Genomic DNA, 25,423 nt, shown 5'->3' with positions numbered 1-25,423 from the left:
GACAGAAAGAATATGACTAGGAGTTCTTGAGACTAGTCGAAAGAGACAATACAGTTTGCTACAATCAACAAATGATTAATTTGAACTATACATTAATCTAAATTGTGAATAGAATGAATTACAAGTAAGGAGTGATTTAGCAGCACAACAACGTCTCATCCCACACAAGAAAGCAGCCAGTGAGGCCATTTCCGCGCGTGACTAGGAATTCTTGTTATGTCCGTCATACTTACCTGATTTGACTCCTTTTAAATAACTCATGTTTTCATGGATGACTCACGCACTATCTATTTCTATTTAATACAGACTCTTTAGTAGGGCTTTCAAGGATAGTCAAAGGGTGTTTCTTTTTTACCCCTAAGAAATTAAGAATTATTAACCACCACATCTTAACCTTAATAAATTTTAGTTTCAATGATTGATTACTTTCCACTACACTCGACGCCAAACTAAGCCACTAATTAATTATCACAATAAGACGCAATCATTACAGATGCCAACGGACTGATACGGATTAATGGTTAACGTTATACCTGATGGTAATTTCATCGAACTACTGAGATTGTTCCCTCTGTGTTCATCCGTGGACGACGTCGGAGATTCGTCGGCTCGCTTCAATCTCGAGGGCAGCGTTCGTCGTTGAACCGTATCGAAATTCTTGATGAGGTAACGAATTTTGGCGTGTTGGTCATCACTCGTTGGGCTGGGAGCCGCTTCCAAGTCGGACGCGAACGATGACAATGATGAATTATCGGAACAAATCTGTAAACAAGCAAAAAACAGTTCAGTATTTGATTACATAGATCTTCTCGTATATAAATCTATCATAGCAGATGTACGACATATACGCAGAAAAATAATGCAACACAAATATCGATAATGAGTTTACGTGATGTCCAATAGAAACGTCATATATATTAATACGAAAGTCACTATTTATATTTCGAATTGGCAACACTGTTATCATGTGAGTCCATCTGACGGTTCCATTGTAAAGTTTGACATTTTTGACGACATACGAACATTTTGCCGCACGGACGCTATTTGTTTATTTTATATTTAGTTGAAAGTTTCGTCTCAACAAGAAAATGGAACAGAATCGTGAACATTTTCTCGTGAATCGTATTTTCGACGTGGATTATCACAACAAGAGTGCATCAATCAACTTAATTTGACTTTTGGTGTATCGCTGGTTTAGTGAATTCAATCATGGTCGTAGTTCGCTGTCCGACGAGTTTCGTGAAGGTCGTTCAAAATTGGCTGTTCCAGAAAACATCATCAACAAAATTTGACAATCGCTCAAAAAAAGACTCGTGTCGATTGGTGCAACGAAATGCTTAAGAAATTCAGTCGCAGTGCTTCGAAAGACGTTTATAAAATCGCGACAGGTGACGAATCATGGATATATTTCCTGTCCTGTATAATCAGCCTGTCCCATCAGCTTCATTTCAGGTTGGATGAAAAACTAATAGCTTTATCCTTATTAAAATGCAGTGGCAGAGGATATAAACTGTTATCGAAGATATTCTGCTTGCCTTCTAGAAGAACATTAATGCAGATATTGAATAAGGTTCATTTTTGCTGCTGGAGTAGAAACTTTTAATTTTGGTCGTTAGTTCAGAAACTTGACTGTATAGACCGAACTGCAGTTGTCATATTTGATGAAATGTACCTCAATTTAGGTAGGTTGTTAATTTAGTTGATTCTAAAAAATAATACAACAGAACCATTAATAGTTATATTATCTTATTTTAATGCTTGTTTTAGGTTTGTTTTGAATATTAGAGAGAAGATAATATCAGCGGATTACGTGTTTTGGGTAATGGAGATATCTCTGTAATTATATCAATGTCTTTATGATCAAGGAAAATTAATGTAATTGTAATATATCAATAAAATATATTTAAAAATATTTTTTTATTTTCCCAGTAAAATTAAAAGATTTTTTTTAAATTTTGCGTTAACATTTTTTACTAAACATTTTTAAATTTCCCGACGTAATTAACTGTCATACGGCGCATGCGTAAGCGCCCTCACACGGGGATTCCGAGCGTAACTTAGAACCAATTTTAACATAGGAGATGCGCTTCTAAGTTTCTTTATTCTATGATTCTATTTAGTGAATAATTGTAAGGAATGTTGTTATGCCGTTACCTTTGTAGCATTTAAGGTAAATATTATTTGTTTAAATGCAAAATCATAAATAAGTGTTATTTTCGAGGATGTCAAGGTTCAAATAAAATTAATTACTTTCCAAAGGATTTTGCACTAACGCAGAAAAGTTTTCGGACAGGAAGGTTTGTTCTTTGAATTCCAGACCGACCAGATGATTATGAACCCAAATGTGGAATATCATTGCTTAACCAAGATGCAACTCCGAATTGTAATTTTAATAGTAAGTCCTTCATTAAAATCTACACCGATAACTGAATTGAAATACATAATATGTGTATATTTACATATACACAAGTTAAATATTGGAATCAGCCGTTACTAATTCCACATTAGAATCTTTACAAGTACAAATATCACTTTTTTTCAAAGGAAGTAAATTGAGAGGTTCCAAAATTGAAAATTATAACACATGTTTCTCCGTAGATGCTTTCGAAACAGACGAAACTGTGCCTTCAACTTCATACTGATAAGAACCAGACAGTGGAACACCAAACACACTATACAAATGTTAACTAGTATTTAAATAAAATATTTGATAAACTATTTATTTTTTCATTTCCCCCTATACTAAATAACTCGGGCCGTGCCCTCGGGTGACTCGGACGAACAAAACTTGGTTACAACTTTATACATGGGAGATCGCCTATTTTGTGGTTTGAACAGGAACACGCCTGTCAGGTCTGCTAGTGTATATAAGTCAAAGTGTCGTTGTTACAAAGGATCGATATTTTTGTTGGTTGTCAAATATTTGTGGTTGCGTTCGGATATATATTTTGTGACTAAAAACGTTGAATAGTGATTACAACTATCGGACACTATTATCAGACCGCGGTTAGAATATATAATGTATTAAAAACTGAAGATAATTTCTCGTCACTGACTTTTTAATACTTTACCACGATTTATATTTCATACAAATGTGGGCATTTTTTGATAGGTACAATTCCATAACGTGAAAATCAAGTGAAAAATAATGACATATCATAAAACAATATCAAATATGATATTATTATGTAATAACGGTAATTTAGAATCGTATTCTAATTGCAATCGAGTAAACATTTACCAAGAGAGTTGAAATATATTTAAAAGTATTTAGTAACAAATTTAGTGCGTAAGAACTTTCTTTGCTTTTATTGTTAAAAGTGCCAGAAGACGCCTTCATTTAGATCTACGTGCTAACCGCACTGATAACCAATGAGAGAAAAACAAAGGTCGTATTGGTATGGACAATTGGAGAAATCACAATCATTTGTCAATGTTATAAGGCACTAAAATACAGCGGTAAATCTACCAGGTTATGTAATGCTGACGAAATTCCCACAATTGATCCTACCTATGATTTCTGGAATGGAAAATGATTCAAATAACTTCTAGGCCATCACTCAAAAATATAATAGTTGTTTTCAAATGACACCACTTGGTTCAATGCACATGTACCTGATATAAACTTTTTTTTGGTCTGGTCTGCTTTAGTTTAAAAACGCTAACTTAACTAGCTGACTAGACACTTTGATTTAAACAATTAAACAGCTTTCATTTTGGAGTGGAAGATATATATTCGTGTCAGAAACAGCAGTGCTTAACAGAGTTGCTATTTCTACTTGTAAATTAAATAGAAATTCTTTCATTATGATCAATTGAACTAAAATACTTAACTTGCGCTTATTCACAGATCTTTTACCTTTATCAAGCGAAAAAGAAAATATGGTTCTAAGTACAATACTGTATTCAGAATTTTTTAGAGGCTGTTGAACACTAAAATACTAACTAAAACATAACACTAAAAAACAAGAAATGCAATTGTAATAAGCAATGTTTATAGCTAGTATAAGTAAATTTGTAATCATTTTTATGTCAGCAAATGCCAGTATTTCTAAATACATTAATAGTTAATAGGAAATAAGTTCTGGAATAGGATTATAAATATATTGTATATCGATAATAACGACTGAGATATTTTGGCTCATTTCGATGATGACCGTAATATTCAGCATATAAAACATTGTGGTTATAATAGAAAAGGAAATTATTGTAAAAGCATTGAGAATATATATAAAATGATGTAAAATAAAATAGAAAATATTACATAAAATATATTTTATTAACCGATTAAAATTGCCACAGTATAATTGTACTCAAAAATTAAATTTGTTATAATGGAAACGTCCAGATCTATTAATTAATTATTTGTTTATTTTAATATTATAGTACCATCAACACTTTAGTGTTATTTACCGTACATGTATTAGGAACATAATATATGACTTAAGTTATTCTTAATGGATGAAAACAAAACAGATACATTAGTAGTATATGAAAAAAACGTAATTTGTATCAATAAAAGTGTAATAAAAAATATACACAATGAGATAAAATGTAGATCAATATTGTGAACTTAAAATTTTTTATAGTGTAAAATACGATGGTACAAATTATAAAATGTAATACAAGTAGATATGTTACTTATTAAAATTGTAAGCAGTAATAATTAAAAACACAAAATGTATAACAGATAAAAACAATACATAAAATGTAATATGAAAGATCTATTAATTAAATGACAGACGAGAATATTACATAACAAAAGATGTAAACATATAAAAATTTAATGTAAATATAATAAAACAACTTTAACCTATAAATCACTGTGGCTGTATAATTAATTGTAGTTTTAAGTTCTTTGATAATATATGCATCAAAAGTGTGGTCTTGTGTGGTGGACTGTACTAAATGGTAAACACACTGAAAAGTGCTACTAACTCTTATCTTATTACAGAGTATGTAAAGGCCAATGGGTCTTTCTAGACCTAGTTTTAAGTCAATGTAGAGACAAATTGTAAGTTAGTCGGAATGACTAGTAATAATATATAATAAATTTAGAAAAATGTTCTTTGGACTATTAAAATTATACAAGGGTCACTATTTATATTTCGGGAATTGGCAATACTGTTGTCAAGTGAGTCTATCTGAAGGTTCCATCGTAAAGTTTGACATTTTTGACTATATACGTACTCAGAACATTTTGTCGCACGGACGCTATTTGTTTATTTTATATTTAGTTGAAAGTCTCGTCTCGGCAAAAAATGGAACTGAATCATGAACATTTTCATGCGATGGTTTTTTACGATTTTCAACGTGGATTATCGCAACAAGAGTGCATCAATCAACTTAATTTGACTTTTGGCGATGAAGCTCCATCAAAAACCACCGTGTATCGCTGGTTTAGTGAATTCAATCAATAGTGGTCGTAGTTCGCTGTCCGAGGAGTTTCGTGAAGGTCGTCCAAAATCGGCTGTTGTGCCCGAAATATTGTGAGATTGAGGCATCCCTAAGTATTGGTTCCACCAGCATATATGCGATTTTACATGAACACTTAACTGTACGAAAGTTATGTTCTCGTTGGATCCCAAACAATTTGAAAATAACTAAAAAAAAGGCTCGTGTCGATTGATGCAAAGAAATGCTTAAGAAATTCAATCGCGGTGCTTCGAAAGATGTTATAAAATCGTGACAGTTGGCGAATCATGGATATATTCGTATGAACCCGAAAGTAAGCAAGATAAACCAAATCCAACAAAGGTTGTTCGCGCACGAAACGCTTCAAAGGAAATGGTAGCCTGTTTCTTCGCGAAAACTGGTCATATTGCAACAGTGCCTCTAGAGGGTCGTAGCACAGTAAATTCTGATTGGTACACAACCATTTGTTTGCTAGAAGTTTTCGGTGAAATAAAGAAAACAAACAAGAGACGCCGGATTGTTCTTCATCGTGAGAATACGAGCTCTCACACATCGGCTCAAACAAGAGACTATTTGAACACTCAAAACTTCGAATTGATGGGTCATCCGCCGTACAGCCTTGATTTGGCACCCAATGATTTCTTTTGTTCTCATCCGTGAAGAATAAACTACGTGGTTAACGATTTTCATCGGCCGAACAAGCTATTGAAGCGTTCAAAAATCATGTTTTGAAGATACTTCATTCGGAATGGAATAAATGCTTTGAAAATTCGTTTAAGCGTATGAAAAAGCGTATGGACCCTCGTGGCGAGTATTTGAAAAACAATAAAATATATTTGCAGCTTAACTATTTGTTTTTTTTTTCCTTATTTCCGAAATACAAATAGTAACCCTCGTATATATTTTTAAATAGCAGTGACTGGATTTTATTCCCAACACCCGATCTTATTATAACATAAACGAAAACCTGATATCGTAAACACTTCACTGGTCACATTTTAAATCACACACTAGTGCACCTAATAATTAATACAGCGTACATTAAGAAAATAATATTAAAATTACCCATAACAAATATTCGATTCCAATGTAGCCGAATTAAAATAAAACTCATTTTAAAATCGCACAGAACCACAACAGCTGGCGTTGGCAACTGAATTTTTCGACCAGATACTTTCAATATATTGCATAATAAAAAACGATCTGGTTTATTAGTGAATTAATCATGACCTGAACAAATTAGCGAGTGTATAAAATATTCCTTGTGATCTTTTTGTATCCGATATTTCTTGGCATTATAAGGTAATTGTAATAGTATATTTAGTACGGTATTTCTTTTTTTGAGAGTTTTTTTCATTCAAAAATAACTATTGCTTATACGAGGACCAATGAAAATAATTAGATTCATTAATAAAAAACGAATAAATTACAAGTGTGGTTACTAAGGTTTACAAGGTTACAAGTAGCACGTAACACACTATAGCCTATCCAGTGACAATCTGTAGTTCTGTTCTCACACCTTACATTCCTTCATTCACGCCCTATCATACCATATAGCCATATTGGTTTGAACACCTGACACCTGATACTAGGAATCTTATAGTAGCTCTTTATATTTTAAGTTCGGCTAATTTCTTTTTGACATACCCCTTCCATTTTATTTTGGCATTTAGTGTAATGCCTAAATACTTAGCACTATTTACATATCGTACTCTAGCATCATTTAATTTCAATACTCGTGGGTTATTTAGTTTATTGTTGGTAAAATTAATAGGAATGTATTTTAGCTCGTTTAATTTTATTCTCCATTGTTTTATTTACATTTTATTTTATTTCTATTTTACATTAGCAAACTATAAAATTAGTGCAACAAAATTAGAATAATTTACTAATACGAGGGTCACTATTTATATTTCGGGAATTGGCAACACTGTTGTCATATGAGTCCATCTGACGGTTCCATCGTAAAGTTTGACATTTTTGACAATATACGTACTCAGAACATTCTGTCGTACGTACGGACGCTATTTGTTTATTTTATATTTAGTTGAAAGTTTCGTCTCGGCAAAAAAATGGAACTGAATCGTGAACATTTTCGTGCGATGATTTTTACGATTTTCGACGTGGATTATCACAAAAGTGCATCAATCAACTTAATTTGACTTTTGGCAATGAAGCTCCATCAAAACCACCGTGTATCGCTGGTTTAGTGAATTCAATCGTGGACGTATCGATGCTGTGTGTGAAATTATTAAGCAAGATCGCCATGTCACCTATTGTGAGATTGAGGCATTCCTAAGCATTAGTTCCACCAGCATATATGCGATTTTACATTGACACTTAGCTGTGCGAAAGTTATGTTCGCATTGGATCCTACACAATTTGACAATCGCTCAAAAAAGGCTCGTGACGATTGGTGAAAAGAAACGCTTAAGAAATTCAATCGCGCTGCTTCTAAAGACGTTTATAAAATCGTGACAGGTGATCATGGATATATTCGTATGAGCCCGAAAGTAAGCAGTAGTCGACTATTCATATTGCAACAGTGCCTCTAGAGGATCGTAGAACAGTAAATTATGATTGGTACACAAACATTTTTTTGCCAGAAGTCTTCGGTGAAATATGGAAATCAAACAAGAGACGCCGGATTGTTCTTCTTGACAATGAGAGCTCTCACACATAGGCTCAAACAAGAGAATATTTGAGCACTCAAAACATCGAATTGATAGGTCATCCGCCGTACAGCCCTGATTTGACACCCAATGAGTTCTTTTTGTTCCCATCCGTGAAGAATAAACTGTGTGATCAACGATTGTCATCGCTCGAAGAAGCTAATGAAGCGTTCAAAAATCATGTTTTGAAGATACCACATTCGGAATGGAATAAATGCTTTGAAAATTGGTTTAAGCGTAGCGATCATCGTGGCGATTACTTCGAAAAACAATAAAAATATATTCGCTGCTGAATTATTTGCTTTTTTTCCTATTCCCAAAATATAAATAGTGACCGTCGTAACCCACACTTTACTGACACACTGATTTATTGTCGTATGTGAAAAAGGTCAAGCTAGTTTCGAATGAATGCGCATGCATAGCCAGCACGCCGTTCGGCTTTTACTGTCGTCAGGAATAATGTCAGAAGAATAAATAACGAAACACTATCATTGCCAATTACTTATCAAGAAAATTAACATTATCAACAGATAGGAACTGTGAGAGTGGTATTATTGAGATCAAGTGTCCCACAATTCCGATGGCAAGGTTACTGAAACTTAATACCGTGAATTTGCGTAAATGCAGATGCAATTACATTTGATAAGCCTATAAAAGGGTTACTTTTGCATCGCTGATAGTGACTATAAAACAAATAAGTAGGTTTAAATCATATATAGTTCATTGTAAGATTTTCTTAGATTTTTAGCACGTCTGTAGAAAGAAAGTGTATCTAATATTTTACTGATATTCCTTGTAATATTTATGTAAATAAAATGCTTATGCACTCTAATGATATATATATGGTCTATTCAAAGTTATTTTGTACCTACGTCATCTAAATTTCGGAATGTCGCAACTCTCAGTTTTAGTTCAGTTTGGCTTTGGCATATAACAAAATTGTAATCTAAATAAAATAACTGAACAAAAATGTTATCAAGTATAATTTATTTTAATATTATACTAAATTTCAAAAAACTACATTTAATTATACAGCCACAATAGTTTATATGTTAGAATTATAATCTCTTATCACTATTCATTTCAAGAAAACTTCAAGAAGCTTTTCAAAAACTTGACTTGATGCCGAGTTTCCGAACACTGCCCCAAGAATTGGTATCCTAGGTTTAGACGTGGTGAAATGAGCATCAAAGACGGTGAAGGCAGTGGACGCCCAAAAGAAGTTGTTACCGACGAAAACATTAAAACAATCCACAAAATGATTTAAATTGACCGTAACTTGAAATTAAAAGAAATAGTTTCTAACTAGTTTCAGTCTAAATATATCAAGTGAACGTGTACATCATATCAGTCACGAATATTTGGTTATGAGAAAGCTCTGTGCAAAGTGGGTGCCGCGCTAGCTCACTTTTGACCAAAAACAACGACGAGTTGATGATTCGGAGCAGTGTTTGAAGATCATCAAGCGTAATAAACCCGAGTTATTGCGTCGATATGTGACAATGGTTGAAACATGGCTCCATCATTTCACTCCGAAGTCCAATCGACAGTCATCCGAGTGGACTGCACACGATGAACCCGCTCCAAAGCGTGGGAAAACGCAACAGTCGGCTAGCAAGGCATCTGTATTTTGAGATGCGTATGGAATAATTTTCATTGATTACCTTAAAAAGGGAAGGACCATCAACAGCGACTATTACATAGCGTTATTGGACCGTTTGAAGAACGAAATCGCTGAAAAACGGCCACATTTGAAGAAAAAGAAAGTGCTGCTTCACCAAGACAATTCACCGTCTTAGAAGTCAGTGAAAATGGTGGCAGAAATCCATGAATTGGGCTTCGAATTTCTTCCTCATTCACCGTATTCTCCAGATTTGGTTCCCTACTACTATTTCCGGTTCTCAGATCTCAAAAGAACGCTCACTGGGAAGAAATGTTCGTCGAATGAAGAAATGATCGCGAAACTGAGGCCTATTTTGAAACAAAGGGCAAATCGTACTACAAAAATGGTATCGAAAAGTTGGAGGGTCTCTATAACCAGTGTATTATCTTTGAAAGGGAATTATGTTGAATAAAAAAAACTAATTTTGCCAAAAAAATTTGTTTTACTATGCCGGGTATGCCGAGGACTTTTAAATTGACCTGTTACATTAAACATCTTGATGACGTATGTACAAAAAAAAAACTTTGAATACAACCATAGTCAGTTGTATTTTTCTACCTAATAACAAAGGTTATTAAACAGTTTAGTACTACAAGTGTTATATAATATCGACAGTTATGATGTGCTGTAATATATTTTTCTGTGTGATTATAAATACCATTGATTATTACAGAAATATTTATAGTGACCCAGAGCAAATATGAAAGCGGTTTACGACGGGTATTTGTCCGCAATTATAATATGTACCCGCCAACTGCATTAATGATTGTTGTACCAAGTGTAATTTCTTATTTTATAGACTAGTTATACAAACATTTTCAAATATGAGTATGCATTTTTATTTAATATTACATTATTACATTATTTAAAAGTCATATTACAGTCATTTAAAAAGAAAATAAAGGAACTGATCAAATATTTAAAATTTTTATTTCATTAAAAAGTACACCCCTCTGTAGTTTCCAGAGTTTCAGTCTTATGGGCAGCGTTTATACAGGTTTTAAATATAATACTGATCTAAGTTTTCCTACTTATTCTACACAGCACTTTTTAGTTGTTTAAGTTAATTTCCAGAAATGAATAGTATTTCTATCCTTTCTTATAAGAACTTTATAATTGCAAAGCATTTATAAGTAAACAATAGCTGTCTCTTTGTAATGTTTATATGAATCGTAGAATTTAAAAGCCAAACATTTATTTTTATTAGGAATTAACATGAAATATCTGTAATGTGCTAAAGTTTTGTCGCGTAGTGTTAAAGTAACTAAAAAAAGCTAACTACTACGTCAATGCAAAAATCAATAAATTCTTGGTTAATTCTAGTGTTGGGAACAATCGACTGAACTCGATTGTTTAGTAATTAACTACTTTTTACTATAGACTGTTTCAGTCATTTACTTTTGTGTCGTCCTAGCCGCGACCTTGAAAATAGTGCGCCGAATTTATGGTTATATAGATTTATATGTAATATATGTGGTTTTATGTTTTTTTTGTGGTTTGCTTGTGAATAACTATATATTGTAAATTAATATAGCATTATTTTGGAACGCTAGTTTTCGAGGGCAAAAAAATAAAATTGTAAATGATAAATAGTAAGATACTTTTGACTGGTAATCCTTTGGGTTGGTATATTAGGTAACACTTTTTTGTCATCAATAAATGATTGGCAATTTTCGAAATGAACACGATATGCAGGAAATCCACTTTTTCAGATCCTAGATTAAAAAAAGCAGGATTTGGTATTGCAAATAATGCTAAGGCGATACAAAAAGTTGTCACAAAAGAGGTATCTTCCATTCTAACTTCAAAGAATACATATATAGTTCCACAACTCGAAATTCAAGACACAACTACTGACCAAGAATGTATTGACATCTGGAGATATTTTGATAAAAAAATGGCCAGAATGAAAGAAGCAATTACCCCAAGTACTGCAACAACTTTACAGATTAAGCAGTATTTGGAAATGCCATTTATTGGGCGTTTAGAAAACCCATTGGATTTTTGGCAAGCCCATAAAATGACAGTACCTGAGTTATATCAGTTACAAGTAAAATATTCTTCTGCACCCAAGATCTGTGGGAACGAGTTTTTTCGAAATCTGGGAAAATAATTAATGATCGAAGAAATCGCCTCACGGTAGAAAAATTGAACATGATAATACTCGCGAACAGTAATTTTAAAATATTTTCGTTCAAAAATAAATAAAACTTTTTTGGTAGTTATTGTACGATCATTTTTAGGTTCGACATGGATTAGATTTTTCAATGATTAGGTATACATTTTATTTAGTATTTCTGGTTATTGAACATCTTTAGTTTTAAGGTTTTGTTTAAGTTGTATTGTACTATATATACTTATTATACTGTTATTTGAAAATAGCAATTAATATATTAAAACACGATAAAACATTTGTGGTGTTATTATTTCATTCCTTTTAATAAATAGAAAGAACATTCAGTATAAAAGTAATCCTACTTCCTTTAAAATTATATTATTTATATGTTAATAGAAAATAGTATTATTTTTTTCTTTTCTTTTTCTTATATACATTTCTTTCTCGCTTATACTAGCATTAGAGAATATAAACACATTTAAAAGTAACTGCTCCAAGCATTTATTTCTGTCCTTTCCTATCTCACAATTTATACAGACAAGAACTCCTACATCTTCGTCGGACATCGCGAATGGAAAAAAAACAGTCGAATCGTGCATTTGACTGAAAATAGTAATTACTATATTCAGTCGCTATTTTTTTGACTATCGACTGTTTCGACGGTGTTCAGTCGATAGTTACCAACGCTAGTTAATTCCAAAAAAACACAGACGGTAATAAATACAGACGTGTAGATATGCTATCGCAGTAAATTATTTCTAGTAGGTAGTTCACACAGCTGCGTCAATAAACTTTCAAGCTAATATACCTCATTCTCAGAACGAAAGAAGCAAGACTGTTTATCAGTTTATCTTATTTATCTTATATTTATGCGTAAGAGTGGACAAGATTAAATATACAATTAACAAACAGCCAGGTATAAAGAAACAATCAAAACAGTGGTTTTTCCAAAAACATGTTTATTTTGAGAAGCCCTTTAAATATCACCTTTTTAGCAGAAAAAGTTGTAGAAGTGTATAGGAAAATACACAACAAATAACTACTTCCCTAAATCTTTTTTTTGATCGCCTTTGAAGTGTCACGTACTTAAAATCCATTTATTTTCGGATTCGAAAATAAAAATGTTTCCTGAATTACTTCATTTTTACTAAACAGATATTATTTATTAATTGATAACAAGATTAGATAGTTATATTATGACCTCCTGTGTAAAATATTATCTTAATTAAGTTAGTCTTATTCTAAATGTTATTATAAAGTCCATATATGTTCTATAACCAGATCGGTGATGTTAGTGTTTTAGACTACGCACTTCAGTATCGCGTCGCACATTTGGATGCGCTAACATTCTTTTAAAGTTCTATAACACAAGTACACAAATATTTTGATTCCATATATGCCCGAATAGGCTTAAGTTGATAACTTAGATTTGCGCCCGATAAACCAACACATTTGATATAGTTTTAGAATCAGACAATATTTTTTCTTATTTTATTCTAGTTAAAAAGAGACATAATGCTGTCTGATAAGTTCGAACTTGAAACCGAACTAGCATGTCAAAGTGGTCCGATTGTCAAACGTACGCGAAATTATTAACCCTAACCTATAAACTATTATAGCTGCGTTCTTAATTGCAGTTTTTAGTCCTTCGATAATATATGCATTAGATGTACTGTAATGTTAAAATAAACTATATATTTTTGATAACATTTTTGTTTCATTATTTCATTTAACCTATAACTTTGTATGTCAAGGCCAAACTGAACTAAAACTCATAGTTGATGCGGCAACATTGAGACGCTTTAACGTCACAAATTTAGATGACGTATGTACAAAGTAATTTTGAATAAACTATATGTGCTTCTTCCAGGTTAGGTGTCGGTCTAGATGCATACCAGGATATTTATCATTCGCAGATGCAATGATATAAATTACGACTTATCTCCTTTTGACAAATAATATGTTTCCTCAAGTCTTTCAAAATAGGCGCTCGTTTCAGTGATGACCTCTTCACTCGCTCCAAATCTCTTACCACCCAGCTATTTTTTCACTTTTGGACAATCACAGGGGGGCTAAATCAATAGAATATACAGGATGGAGTAGCAGTTCGTAGTCCAATTTATGGATTTTTGTCACGGCGACTACATCCATGTATTGCAAAAAATGTCGGCTAAAAAATATCGATAGATCGATAGAAAAAATATCGGAAAATATTTTCGGCATCCTTACTACCAGGTTCCTACTATGTTACATAGGACCCAAAGCATGAAAAAAGACCCCCTCCAACTCCTAGATAGAGATGGCTTGGTCACAAAGAAGTTATAAGTAAAATTAGGTGTATAAATTAGGATAACACAAATAACTTATTAGTGTTAATTTACTAAATTGCTACAATAAATAATTTAAAAAAAATAATCTACTTTCTTTGACAACGTTTGATTGAAAACCCAAATAACTTTTATGATTTTTATGTCGATGTATGAAAAAAATAATTGTTGTAATGAGACGATTGCTAGAATTTTATGCATATATTTTCAGGACTGCATTAACTACATAAACTATATATTTACATCATTTTAGTTAAAATAATAAATATAAACCGCCTAGCTACATGATACATGTAATCGCATAAACTATTAATCACAATGTAACCATCATCATTAAAATTAGCATCATCTAATTGTTCATTATGCCTACATGTAGTTATGGCGATCTAGTAATTAAATAAAAATTCTCCGAATTATTATAACACTAAGATTAGGTAATTAACGAACGCTGTTAGGGTCCGTCGACTCAAAATGCTAACATTGCATTCAAATTTAGTAAAGCCATTGTGGAAGACACCATTTGAAAGAGATAAATAAGATATTTTTGTTAAATATCAGACCTATAAATTAGTTTTATTTTTTTTAAATTTGAAGCTTTATAGTGAAAAATCGGTGCAACGTTTTTTATTCAAAGTATTGTCCATCGATAGCCGTTACTTTTTTCCATCTTTCAGACAATTTACGGATTCACGCATATGGTCGCCACAATTTTTTACACTTTGGATTATCGTGATGGATCAACTTTTCATTACCAGTAAAAATACAATGCAAAAAACCTTTCCGATTTTGCCATCTAGGCAGCATTTTATAACATGTCAATTGAAAAGTCCCCGGCCTGACACATAGCTGGCGCTACTAGAATTAAATCCATAAATTTTTTAGTTAGCACTAACCCTCAAAAGCGTGTATAAATTTGACAGCTGTCGGATCATTAGTTTGTAAATTATAGCATTTTGAGTGAAGCAACTTTAGTTATTGTGAAAGAAATGGATAAAAAGGAATTTCGCGTGTTGATAAAATATTGCTTTTTGAAGGAAAAAATACAGTTGAAACAAAAAATTGGCTTGATGCAGAGTTTCCGGACACTGCCCCAAGAAAATCAACCAACGAGGATTGATATGCTATGTTTAGACGTGGTGAAATGAGCGCCGAAGATGCTGAACGCAGTGGATGCCCAAAAGAGGTTGTTACCGACGAAAATATTTAAAAAATCCACAAAATGATTTTGAATGATCGTAATTATTCCGACGTTATAGGACCGTTTGAAAGACGAGATCGCCGAAAAATGGCCGCACTTTAAGAAAAAGAAAGTGCTGCTTCACCAAGATAATGCACCGTGTCACAAGTCACTGAAAACGATGGCAAAGAGACATGAATTGGGCTTCGAATTGCTTCCTCCTCCACCGCACTCTTCAGATCTGGCCCACAGCGACTATTTCCTGTTCTCTGATCTCATAAGAATGCCTGTTGAGAAAGAATTTTCGTCGAATGAAAAGGTGATCATCGAAACTGAGGCCTATTTTGAAGCAAATGACAAATCGTACTACAAAAATGGTATCGAAAAGTTGGAGGGTCACTATAACCAGTGTATCAACTTTCAAATGAATTAAAAAAAAACAGTTTTGCCAAAAAAATGTGTTTTACTATGGTAGGCCGGGGACTTTTCAATTGATCTGTTATATGACAAGACGCCTTTCAATGTCTCTTGGCTTTAATTCGTACTTTGGATCATTCCCATATTCTTCAAGCGGTTGAAAATGGTGTCTTGTGTTATTATGCATATTTTTCTTGCGTTTTGCATGGATTATTTTCGAGTAATGCCTAATAAAATGTTTTACGCTCTGCAGAAGACTCTTTTTCTTTGGTGCCAAAATCACCATTTTTGAATTCACCACCTCGAAACCAGTATTCACAGGTTGAAATCGACTGTTGGTGAATAAAGATACAACTATAGCAAATCTGTATTACTATATGTCTCCCAGATTGGGTTACACGTGTTTGAATTAATTCAAATGCATTTTTTAAAATAAAGTAACAGTATATCTAAAATGAAATTCATATAGAATAATATGATATTGATTGAAAAAAAAGAGGTAATATAACGGAGCAATATCTGTTGAACACAGCGGGTGGGGTAGGACCAAAATCATTAAAATTCTGTATTTGTGTAAAAAAATAGTATCAATAGATTTAGAAAAATTTATTCAGATAACGTGTATACACCAACAGAAACCAAAGGCCAATGGATTACACCAATTATATTAGACACGTCAATTGCAGATGCATAAAGAAGACAATGCATTGCAAGACTTAGTGGACGAACACCCAAGGAACTTCTCGAAAGTTCAGAAAGACTAGTAAAGAAGATGATGATTTTATTACAGTTTTTGCGAATAGTGACATAGAACAGACATTAAAAATGGAGAAAGAGATCATCCTTGAACGATATCCAAGTAGGAAAAGCGAAAAGAAAAAGTTTGTGTTCATCAGGACTTGCAATCAATAGTTATTATACTAATTTCTATTATTTTTTCTACAAGAGGCTGTTTGATAGTACCTTGAAAAATATAATGGCAATGAAAAGCAATTCTTCTTTAACTGATTAATAATCTGGGCTGGATTAGTTATATTCCATTTATATAACCTAACAGTTCACTCTATTTTGTATTTTAAGTATTCAATATTAACTAAATTAAACTAGAATATTATATTATACTATAGTCTCCAGTTTTGAATGCATCTAATATGTTTAATATAAAATTTAAACAAATGCACAACACATGTTAAGATGATTTGAAACTGGCCTTCGTCGTAACCGTCACCATTGCTATTAATTAATTTATTATTTTGGCCTAATTCAATTAAGACGGAATCTAATTCTGATCATAAATTTTAATTAAAACCCAAAAGGTTTGGCTTTCTATTCGCCATATCGATATTTACGCATTAGCTTGAGTTTCCAATTTTCACACGAGTATTTCTGGTTTTATTGATTGTTAAGATATATTTATGTGACTTTTTATAAGATGGATGTATTTATGCTGATAATATTAAGAGTAATTATACCATCAGAAATTCACGTCTACATTCTTGATCCACTTTATTAGGTACTTGAATCCATCCATGATAATTTTCCACTTTGTAGTACAATTTTGACGACGAACATTTCTTCCCAGCGAGCATTCTTTTGATATCTGAGAACAGGAAATAATCGCTGGTGGCTAGATCTGGAGAATACGGTGGACGAGGAAGCAATTCGAAGCCCAATTCATGTCTCTTTGTCATCGTTTTCACTGACTTGTGACACGATGCATTGTCTTGGTGAAGCAGCACTTTCTTTTTCTTCATTTCATTTTTCGTCCTTCAAGCGGTCCAATAACGTTATGTTATAATCGCTGTTAATGGTTCTTCCCTTTTCAAGGTAGTCAATGAAAATTATTCCATGCACATCCCTAAATACAAACGCCATAACTTTGCCAGCCGACTGTTGCATTTTCCTACGCTTTGGAGTGGGTTCATCGTGTGCAATCCACTCGGATGACTGTCGATTGGACTTGGAGTTATATGATGGGGCCATGTTCCATCCATTGTCACATATCGACGCAAAACTCGGATTTAGTATGCTTGTTCATCTTCAAACACTGCTCCGCATCATCAACCTCATCATTTGCACAGAGCTTTCTCATACCCTGTTATGATGTACACGTTCAGTTGATATCTTTACAGTGTCTGCTATTTCATTGAATTTCAATTTGCAGTCATTCAAAGTCACTTTGTGGATTTTTTAAAGGTTTTTGTCGGTAACAACCTATTTTGGGCGTCCACTGCGTTAATCGCCCTCGGTGCTCATTTCACCACGTCTAAACTTAGTATTCCAATCCTTGATGGTTGATTTTCCTGGGGCAGAGTCCGGAAACTCAGAAAAGAAAACTCAAATTTAGAAAGTAATGATCCTAATGATAGAGATCTGTCAAATTTATACACGCATCTTTTGAGGGTTAGGGATAACTAAAAAACATATGGATTTAATTCGTGTAGCGCCATCTATGTGTCAGGACAACCATATATACTATTTTCAATAATTTTAACAACCTTTTATCATTTTTCTGGCAACATGGAGATATCGTGTTCAAAGAACGATGTGGCTATCCGATAATGCATCCATTTTCTCGCTTATTCGGCATATCTAAACATTGTGAAGCATGGCATCACTTTTCATCGCCAGCTGGTTAGCTGGATGTATGGTATGATAAAATTTATATCCTCTAAATTTTATAAAGGAGTCTTTTGTCAAATGGGTTTCTGATATTATGCAAATATTTACTTTTTGCATATCTAGGAATACTTGTAGGGTAACGTGATGTTGCTAGATTCCATTAGCATTTCAAATTGCTATTCGAATATCTTTATTTACCATTTCTGGTTCTTGGGGCCACAGGCCTAATGTTTTTCAATTCTTTCGGAAACATTTTCAATAATTTTTTCCTGTCTGTCCAGCTTAGCTATTAGTTTAAATAGCAATTCGTTGGTGGTTGCTTCACCTTCTTTTGTGTCTCTTTGGTTATATTGACTGATACTTTGGGCATAAGTCATTTCACCATTAACTTAGTTATATCTTTTCGTTTGTTTCTTTTCAACCATTGTTTGTTGAGGTTTAACTTGAGCTACTTTATTTCTCCTCTCTTGTATTGTTTTGGCAACTACACATTCTCTATAATTTGCCGGATGCAGTTTGCACATTTCGCCGAAGCTTCTTTAGGTTTTCTACACTCTGTGTGTGATGTTGTGATGCCTGAACATTTTACACATCTGGGTTCTCTTTTGCAGAATTTCTGTGTGTGTTCATGTAATTGACATTTTTTGCATTGCGGTATTAAATTCGCTTTTTAAGAGGTTGATATTTATTTCGATTCCTAAAATCCTTTTAATACCAAAAATAGTTTTTGTGTCCGTAACATGTTCAAAGGCTAACATAAATAGGGGTAATGGCTTCTTGAGGTATAATATTTCTTCTTTGTTATTTTTGGTCCTTTTTTAAAAATATTTGTCGCATTTAAGCCCATTTTGGTTTAGTTCTGCGATAATTTTTTCAATTTGAGCTGTTGATTCCCTCTTGTCATAACTTTGATGTCTCTGATTTGTTTATTTAGTTGCGGCTGGAGAATGTTTATTTGTTTTTGCATTGGCTAATGCAATTTCAAGACTCTCCCGCGCCGACTTTTCCTTCATCCACGCATTGTAGAGTACCTGTTGGTTCAGGATTCTAGTTGGTAAAATTGAGTTTTGCAAACAGTGTTGGTCGGATTGACCCAATTTTTATTGTTTTTTTTTATTGGCAAGTATTTCTAGAAACTGTTTAAACATTTTCAGTCATGTTGATTTACTTTTTAACAGTTGAAATATTAACATCCACTTCCACAAAGACAAAATATGTAACTTTGATAAATAAGATAATTAACATGTAAGAAACCTAAAATGATCGTTATTGTTTTTATTTCACTGATATTTTAATCCCAAAAATTTACGTACATCACGTGCGTTTATCTATGTAAATTATACCGACCCCGGCGTAGTGAATGTACTGCGACAAAGATATTTCGTGGAATTGAAATTGGGCGATACGAAGACGGGAAGTACGGCAATTATCTGACTAACAGGGAATCAGCATGTAAATTCTATAGAGGAATTTAACGCTAGGTACTGTATATGTTACGCAGTGCGATTACCACGTCATTGGTGATTCAACAACAATTAAAATAGTGTTTATAATAATATATGACGTTATTCAACAAGAGAAAGATTTAGTAGAACCCGAAACATTAGTGTATCACTTTTTATTGTTAAACTTGAAAACACTTTCAAATTACAATAAAACGAGAAGGCGAAAATATGAATACGATATATTTTATAAATAAAACTGACAAATAATTATGATAAAAAATGTTTCTTAAAATTTTTAATTTTAAACGTTTACACGAAATGAATATATCAAAAGCTAATGATAAATTGATACAACTCGCATAACGTTAATGTATACCACGTATAATATAGTTATATAATGCGGTACTGCCTATCTGTGTTAAAAAAACTACCTGAATGGGGAACGAGTGAGACGGATCTACAAGTTTTGGAATCAATTCGAACGTAATAAACTTTAATAAAATAATGAACTTTAATAAAATACCAGGATATTTAAAATGGTATTAAAGTTAAACTCATACAGGATAAAATAAAATTGAAAAACGTGGTGTTCGAACGAGGCAAATCCGCTGAGTACAGCGGGTGGCGGAGGACCAAAATCATTAAAATTCTATTTGTCTAGTAAAATAGTGTCAATAGATTTAGAAAAACGTAAACATGTAAACACAAAATAGTATTCATAGATTTGTATCACCCAACAAAGGCCAAATACCAACAAATTAGTTCATTTTTATACCATCATACAAATCAAACACCCAAAGAACTTTTAGATAGTTCAACTAGTTGAAACTACTGTGTTTATATGTGATAGGAAAGATCTAATAGGAGGGAAAATAGCTATCACAAGAATTCCTGACATGTGACATATTTATTGATAGGCTCTTCTGTCTGGCAATTGTTGCTGGTCAGAGATGATATGGCTGAACTGAACTGACAAGACTGAACATTTCTGGTTATATGCATAGGCATTATCATATGAAAGTGTTTGGCAGCAATATGCTAGTCATAATAAGAATAAGCCATGTGAATGAGAATATCATCTGAATACCACTGTATTGCCACCCAAACCGTAACAAAAAGCATATCGGGTAGTAAGATTCTTTTGAGTTTGATTGATACATAAACCATATGCTTTTAGTTAGCCCTAAGCCTCAAAATATGCGTGTATACATTTAAAAGCTGTCGGATCATTAGTTTGTGAATTATAGCATTTTGAGTTAAGCAACTTTTGTTATTGTGAAAAAAAATGGATAAAAAGGAATTTCGCGTGTTGATAAAATATTGCTTTTTGAAGGGAAAAAATACAGTTGAAGCAAAAACTTGGCTTGATGCCGAGTTTCCGGACACTGCTCTAGGAAAAGGATTGGTATGCTAAGTTTAGACGTGGTGAAATGATCACCGAAGATGTTGAACGCAGTGGACGCCCAAAAGAGGTTGTTACCGACGAAAACATTTTTCGAAGTCTGAAAGATTATATTTCACCGATCGCTTGTTTAAACCATCGCAGAGCAAAACGTATATTACACTGAAATATAGCCTACAAGACGGAAGCAGCGTTGTTAACATACAATAAAATCGCAAATAAAATACTATATTACAGGGTGCTTTTGAAACTTTTATAAGGAGTTGAAAATTGAAAACAAGATTTTTCGAAACTGACAATATTTAAGAAATGACAAAACTCATTTTCTATTTGTAAACCTTCTCTAAAGTTTTACTTAAAATATAAGAACATGTGAAATGTCGTTTAGACAATTCAAATGTGGTAATTTTAACTTTCAAGACAAAGAAGGTCGTCGTAGGTCAAAAATGTAAAAAAAGGTACAGAATTGCAGGAGCTATGGGATGAAGACTCAACACAAACTCAAAAACTATTGACAGAAAAGTTGAATGTGAACTGAATTGCAATTTGTGAACGATTACAAGTGATGGGAAGAGGGGTTTGAAACCACAAGAAATGAATGACAGATAATTAGAAAATCGTAAAATCAAAGATATGAGACTGCATCCAATAGTAATGGGTTGGGAAAAATGAATTTATTTCGAAAATATTATTCATGATTATCATCTGGAAATGCATTTAACTATTGAACCCTGGAAAAACAGGCATTATTGATCGCTATCGACACAAAATGATGAATTTGAACTGTGTATTGATTGAAAAACATCTAAAATACGCGTAAAGACATGATCAGGACATCTTTCAACATGACAATCTGAATCTGAATGAATGAAATGTTGGAATCACTTTGGAAAGGTTTATTTATAACCCACGCTTTCTTCAGATGTGGCTCCATCCGACTACCACCTCTTCCCATCGATGGAGCACGCGCTTGCTGAGCAGCACTTTCGAAGATGTTAAAAAATGGTTCGATCAATGGTTTAGCTCAAAGAAAAAGCATGTGAATGGCATCAATAACTTGATTGGAAGATGGGTAAAATATTTAGAATCAAATGCTCAATACTTTGAATAAATAAAGTTCGGCTGGCTTCGTTGGCGCTGTGGTCAAGGCGACAGGATGGTCCTTCTACTGTTGCCATAGTCGCGGGTTCGAATCCTGCTGGGACATGGATGTACTTTTTGTTTGTGATTGTAATTGTCTTTATAGGCAACAGTGGAAAACCCGACAAGGAATAACCATCCCAGTCACGCCAGTAACCAGGCTGGGTAAAACCAGATGGTTTAGCGAAAAACCAAGAAATTAATTAACGACACACCTGGTATACTCTTTCGTTTATTTGTCTCGTTTCACTTTAATATCCGATTATTAAAATACAAACAGTATATGAAAATAGCGCATGATTGAATGCAACGTTGATGCGTCAAAATTATATGTTGACAAGTTTGTTCGAATAAGTATTTACATATTTATTTATATAGATTCCCTATTTTGAACAACAGACTCCCTTGTAATCTATAATGAGACACCGCAAAACCACAGCTGTTTTAGATTTTCTAATATGTATTAAATGATCTAATATATGCGCTTTTCATCTATATTTCCTCCGTGTAGTATCAGAGTTTAAAAATAACAATGAATACGTTGGAACCTACAACAAAAATAAGACAACCTTGCGGCGTTGAAAATAATTTTGCTCCAAAGGCATATATTATCAGAGTATTTCTGGAGCTCGATAAAATAAACATTAATATTAGATGTATGATTAGGATTTACTTTTACCAGGTGTGTCGGTAATTACTTTCCAGTTTTGTAACAGATTTCCCTAGCCCTAAATATACAGTGTTATGATTTGTTGCTTTACTTTACTGACAGTAACTTTAAAACTCGAAGTTACGCTGCGTCAAAATAACTAGTCCATTTGCTAGTTGAAACTTGAGGATGCTCCACCTATAAGAACATGTGAAATGTTCATATGAATTCCTGGTACTCGTACTTTTCACATTGATGCACTTGGCTAACTCGAAGCTCGAAGAAGTGGGGAAATGACTTGATGAAAGGTTTTGCTCAAAGGACAAACTGTTCTTTTAGAATAGTATCCATAAAATACATGAGTAATAGGCAAAATAGATAAGAATCGACATTTTGAATAGATACATTTTAACAATCCATTGTAAATATGTTTTTTAGCCGAAAAAATCACTGAAGGAATTAGCGACACATTTTGTATACTATATATGTTATATCGCCTGTTACGGCCCTGTGTGTTTCAAGCAACGAGACTGTGTTTATGTTACATGTATGTTAGGAATGGAGGTTAGCAGTGAGATGTCTAAACATGGGGTTTAGTTTACATTAGAGTATATTTTTTTTAGAGTATAGTTTTGTTCTCATCACTCCTTACATTCATTCCTTCATTACATTCTAAAGAAATAATTGGTTCTTAACGCTTCGTAAGTATTGGACGTTCAAACTCATCTCAATACCGCATATTTAAAGAATCCAAATTTTTTTGAGTGAAGATAAAGAGTTCATCCACAAGAGAGCAAGATACTATATATGTGATCGCAAGAAGGATTGGAAATATACAAGAAAGTTCTTGCATGCTTGCTCGTTCTAGCAAAAAAAAATGCTTGATTTTCATATATAAAAACCATACTGCCAAATCGGTTATATGTACTAAATGTTAACCATTATAAATAACTAGCGACCCGCCCCGGCTTCGCACGGGTGCAATGCTGATACTAAATTAAATACACTACAGAAAAAATATGAACGTTGTATATAAACATAGCGGCTCGCTCCGACTTTGCACGGACATAAAATATATATGCCTATGTCAATCAATGAAAACATGATTAAAATCGATCCAGTATTTTTGGTTCATTCATTACTGCCCTTGGCCTGCACGCATTAAATTTGGAGTAAAACAATTCCTCTTCCCCTATACTTACTATGAAGATTTCCTGCTATCTTTGGAATATCTAAATTCATACAATTTTTATTACATTACACATTTTTAAACGCAAATTTTAAATTTGTAATATCTCCGAAAATATTTGTTTAATTTACATGCTGTAAGGAACCATATTGATCTATATTAATTGCACACTGTATTTAAGGTACTTAATTCGATAAGGATTAATGCCGTATTGCTTAAAGTAGCTTCGTAAATAAGCCATTTTCTCACGTAAAAAGTAAACAATAAAAATGGTTAATGTGGGTTATCCCTAAAAGATAAACATATACCATCGCGGACTTTTTTGTAGACCTTTTTATGGTGTACAATACTGTAGTACATTTATTTGATCTAACTCGTAGGGTTAGGCAGCGTTTTTGCTAATTGCTAAATAAGCCTAAAAAAATAGGTTAATTTACGACATCACGTTAGAAACCTCTAAAATTAGCAATGTTGCCTTAGTATAGTATGCATGTATTATACATATAAACCTTCCTCTTGAATCACTCTATCTATTGAAAAAAACCGCATCAAAATCCGTTGCGTAGTTTTAAAGATTTAAGCGCGCATAGGGATATAGGGACAGAAAAGGCGACTTTGTTTTATACTATGTAGTGATAGACCAGAGCATCGAATGTAGTGATCAAAGAAGTGGTAAGAAAGAGATAATAGAATTTTATTACAGCCCAAAATGAGGGGATATTGCCATGGATCAACAACGTCGTAATTATTCGGAGGCTAGAAAAACTCAACGTTGGCCTTGCATAAACTCCAAAAAATACGGCTAAAGAGGGATAAACAAATAATAACTATTGGAATTGAGTTAGTGCAATCATTTATAAAAATAAGACAAAATGAAAGTTAAAATGATTCAGCAGATCTAATAGAAATAAAGAAAATTTTACAAGATATAAGAATAGAAAATTTGTTGAAAGAAGATAAAGAGTGGGACCAGGAAGAAGGCTTACCCACTGATGATCCCCAAATGTCCATAAGAGAGAAAGGTGATATTTATGTGACAAGAAGAAATATTTATAATAAATGTACAAGAAAGTTTAACAAATGTTTACTTTATAGATGTAAAGACTATACTGCCAAATTGGTTACATGTGCTAAACGATTTTTTGTGATACATTCTTAGTTCTTGCTTGATTGATTTGATTTAGGTTGT

The 25,423-nt window shown here is 33.0% G+C and overlaps 1 protein-coding gene across 5 annotated transcripts in view; it reads right to left on the bottom strand.

Annotated features, from left to right (window-relative positions):
- The window catches only part of LOC143190441 (uncharacterized), a 58,864-nt gene that overhangs the window by 14,172 nt on the left and 19,269 nt on the right, over positions 1-25,423 (bottom strand). For all 5 annotated transcript variants that reach the window (XR_013004240.1, XM_076394719.1, XM_076394722.1 and 2 more), the window contains one exon: positions 534-762. Coding sequence is in view for 4 of the 5 variants with exons in the window: in XM_076394719.1 (XP_076250834.1) it covers positions 534-762 (229 nt within the window). In the remaining variant the exon portion in view is untranslated. The remainder of the gene's footprint in view (positions 1-533; positions 763-25,423) is intronic.

The sequence above is a fragment of the Rhynchophorus ferrugineus genome, unplaced genomic scaffold, assembly GCF_030347505.1.
Source record: "Rhynchophorus ferrugineus isolate W39M unplaced genomic scaffold, kcgeb_rfMv2 rfM2, whole genome shotgun sequence".
Lineage (NCBI taxonomy): Eukaryota > Metazoa > Arthropoda > Insecta > Coleoptera > Curculionidae > Rhynchophorus > Rhynchophorus ferrugineus.
This window is presented reverse-complemented; position numbering and strand designations above follow the sequence as displayed.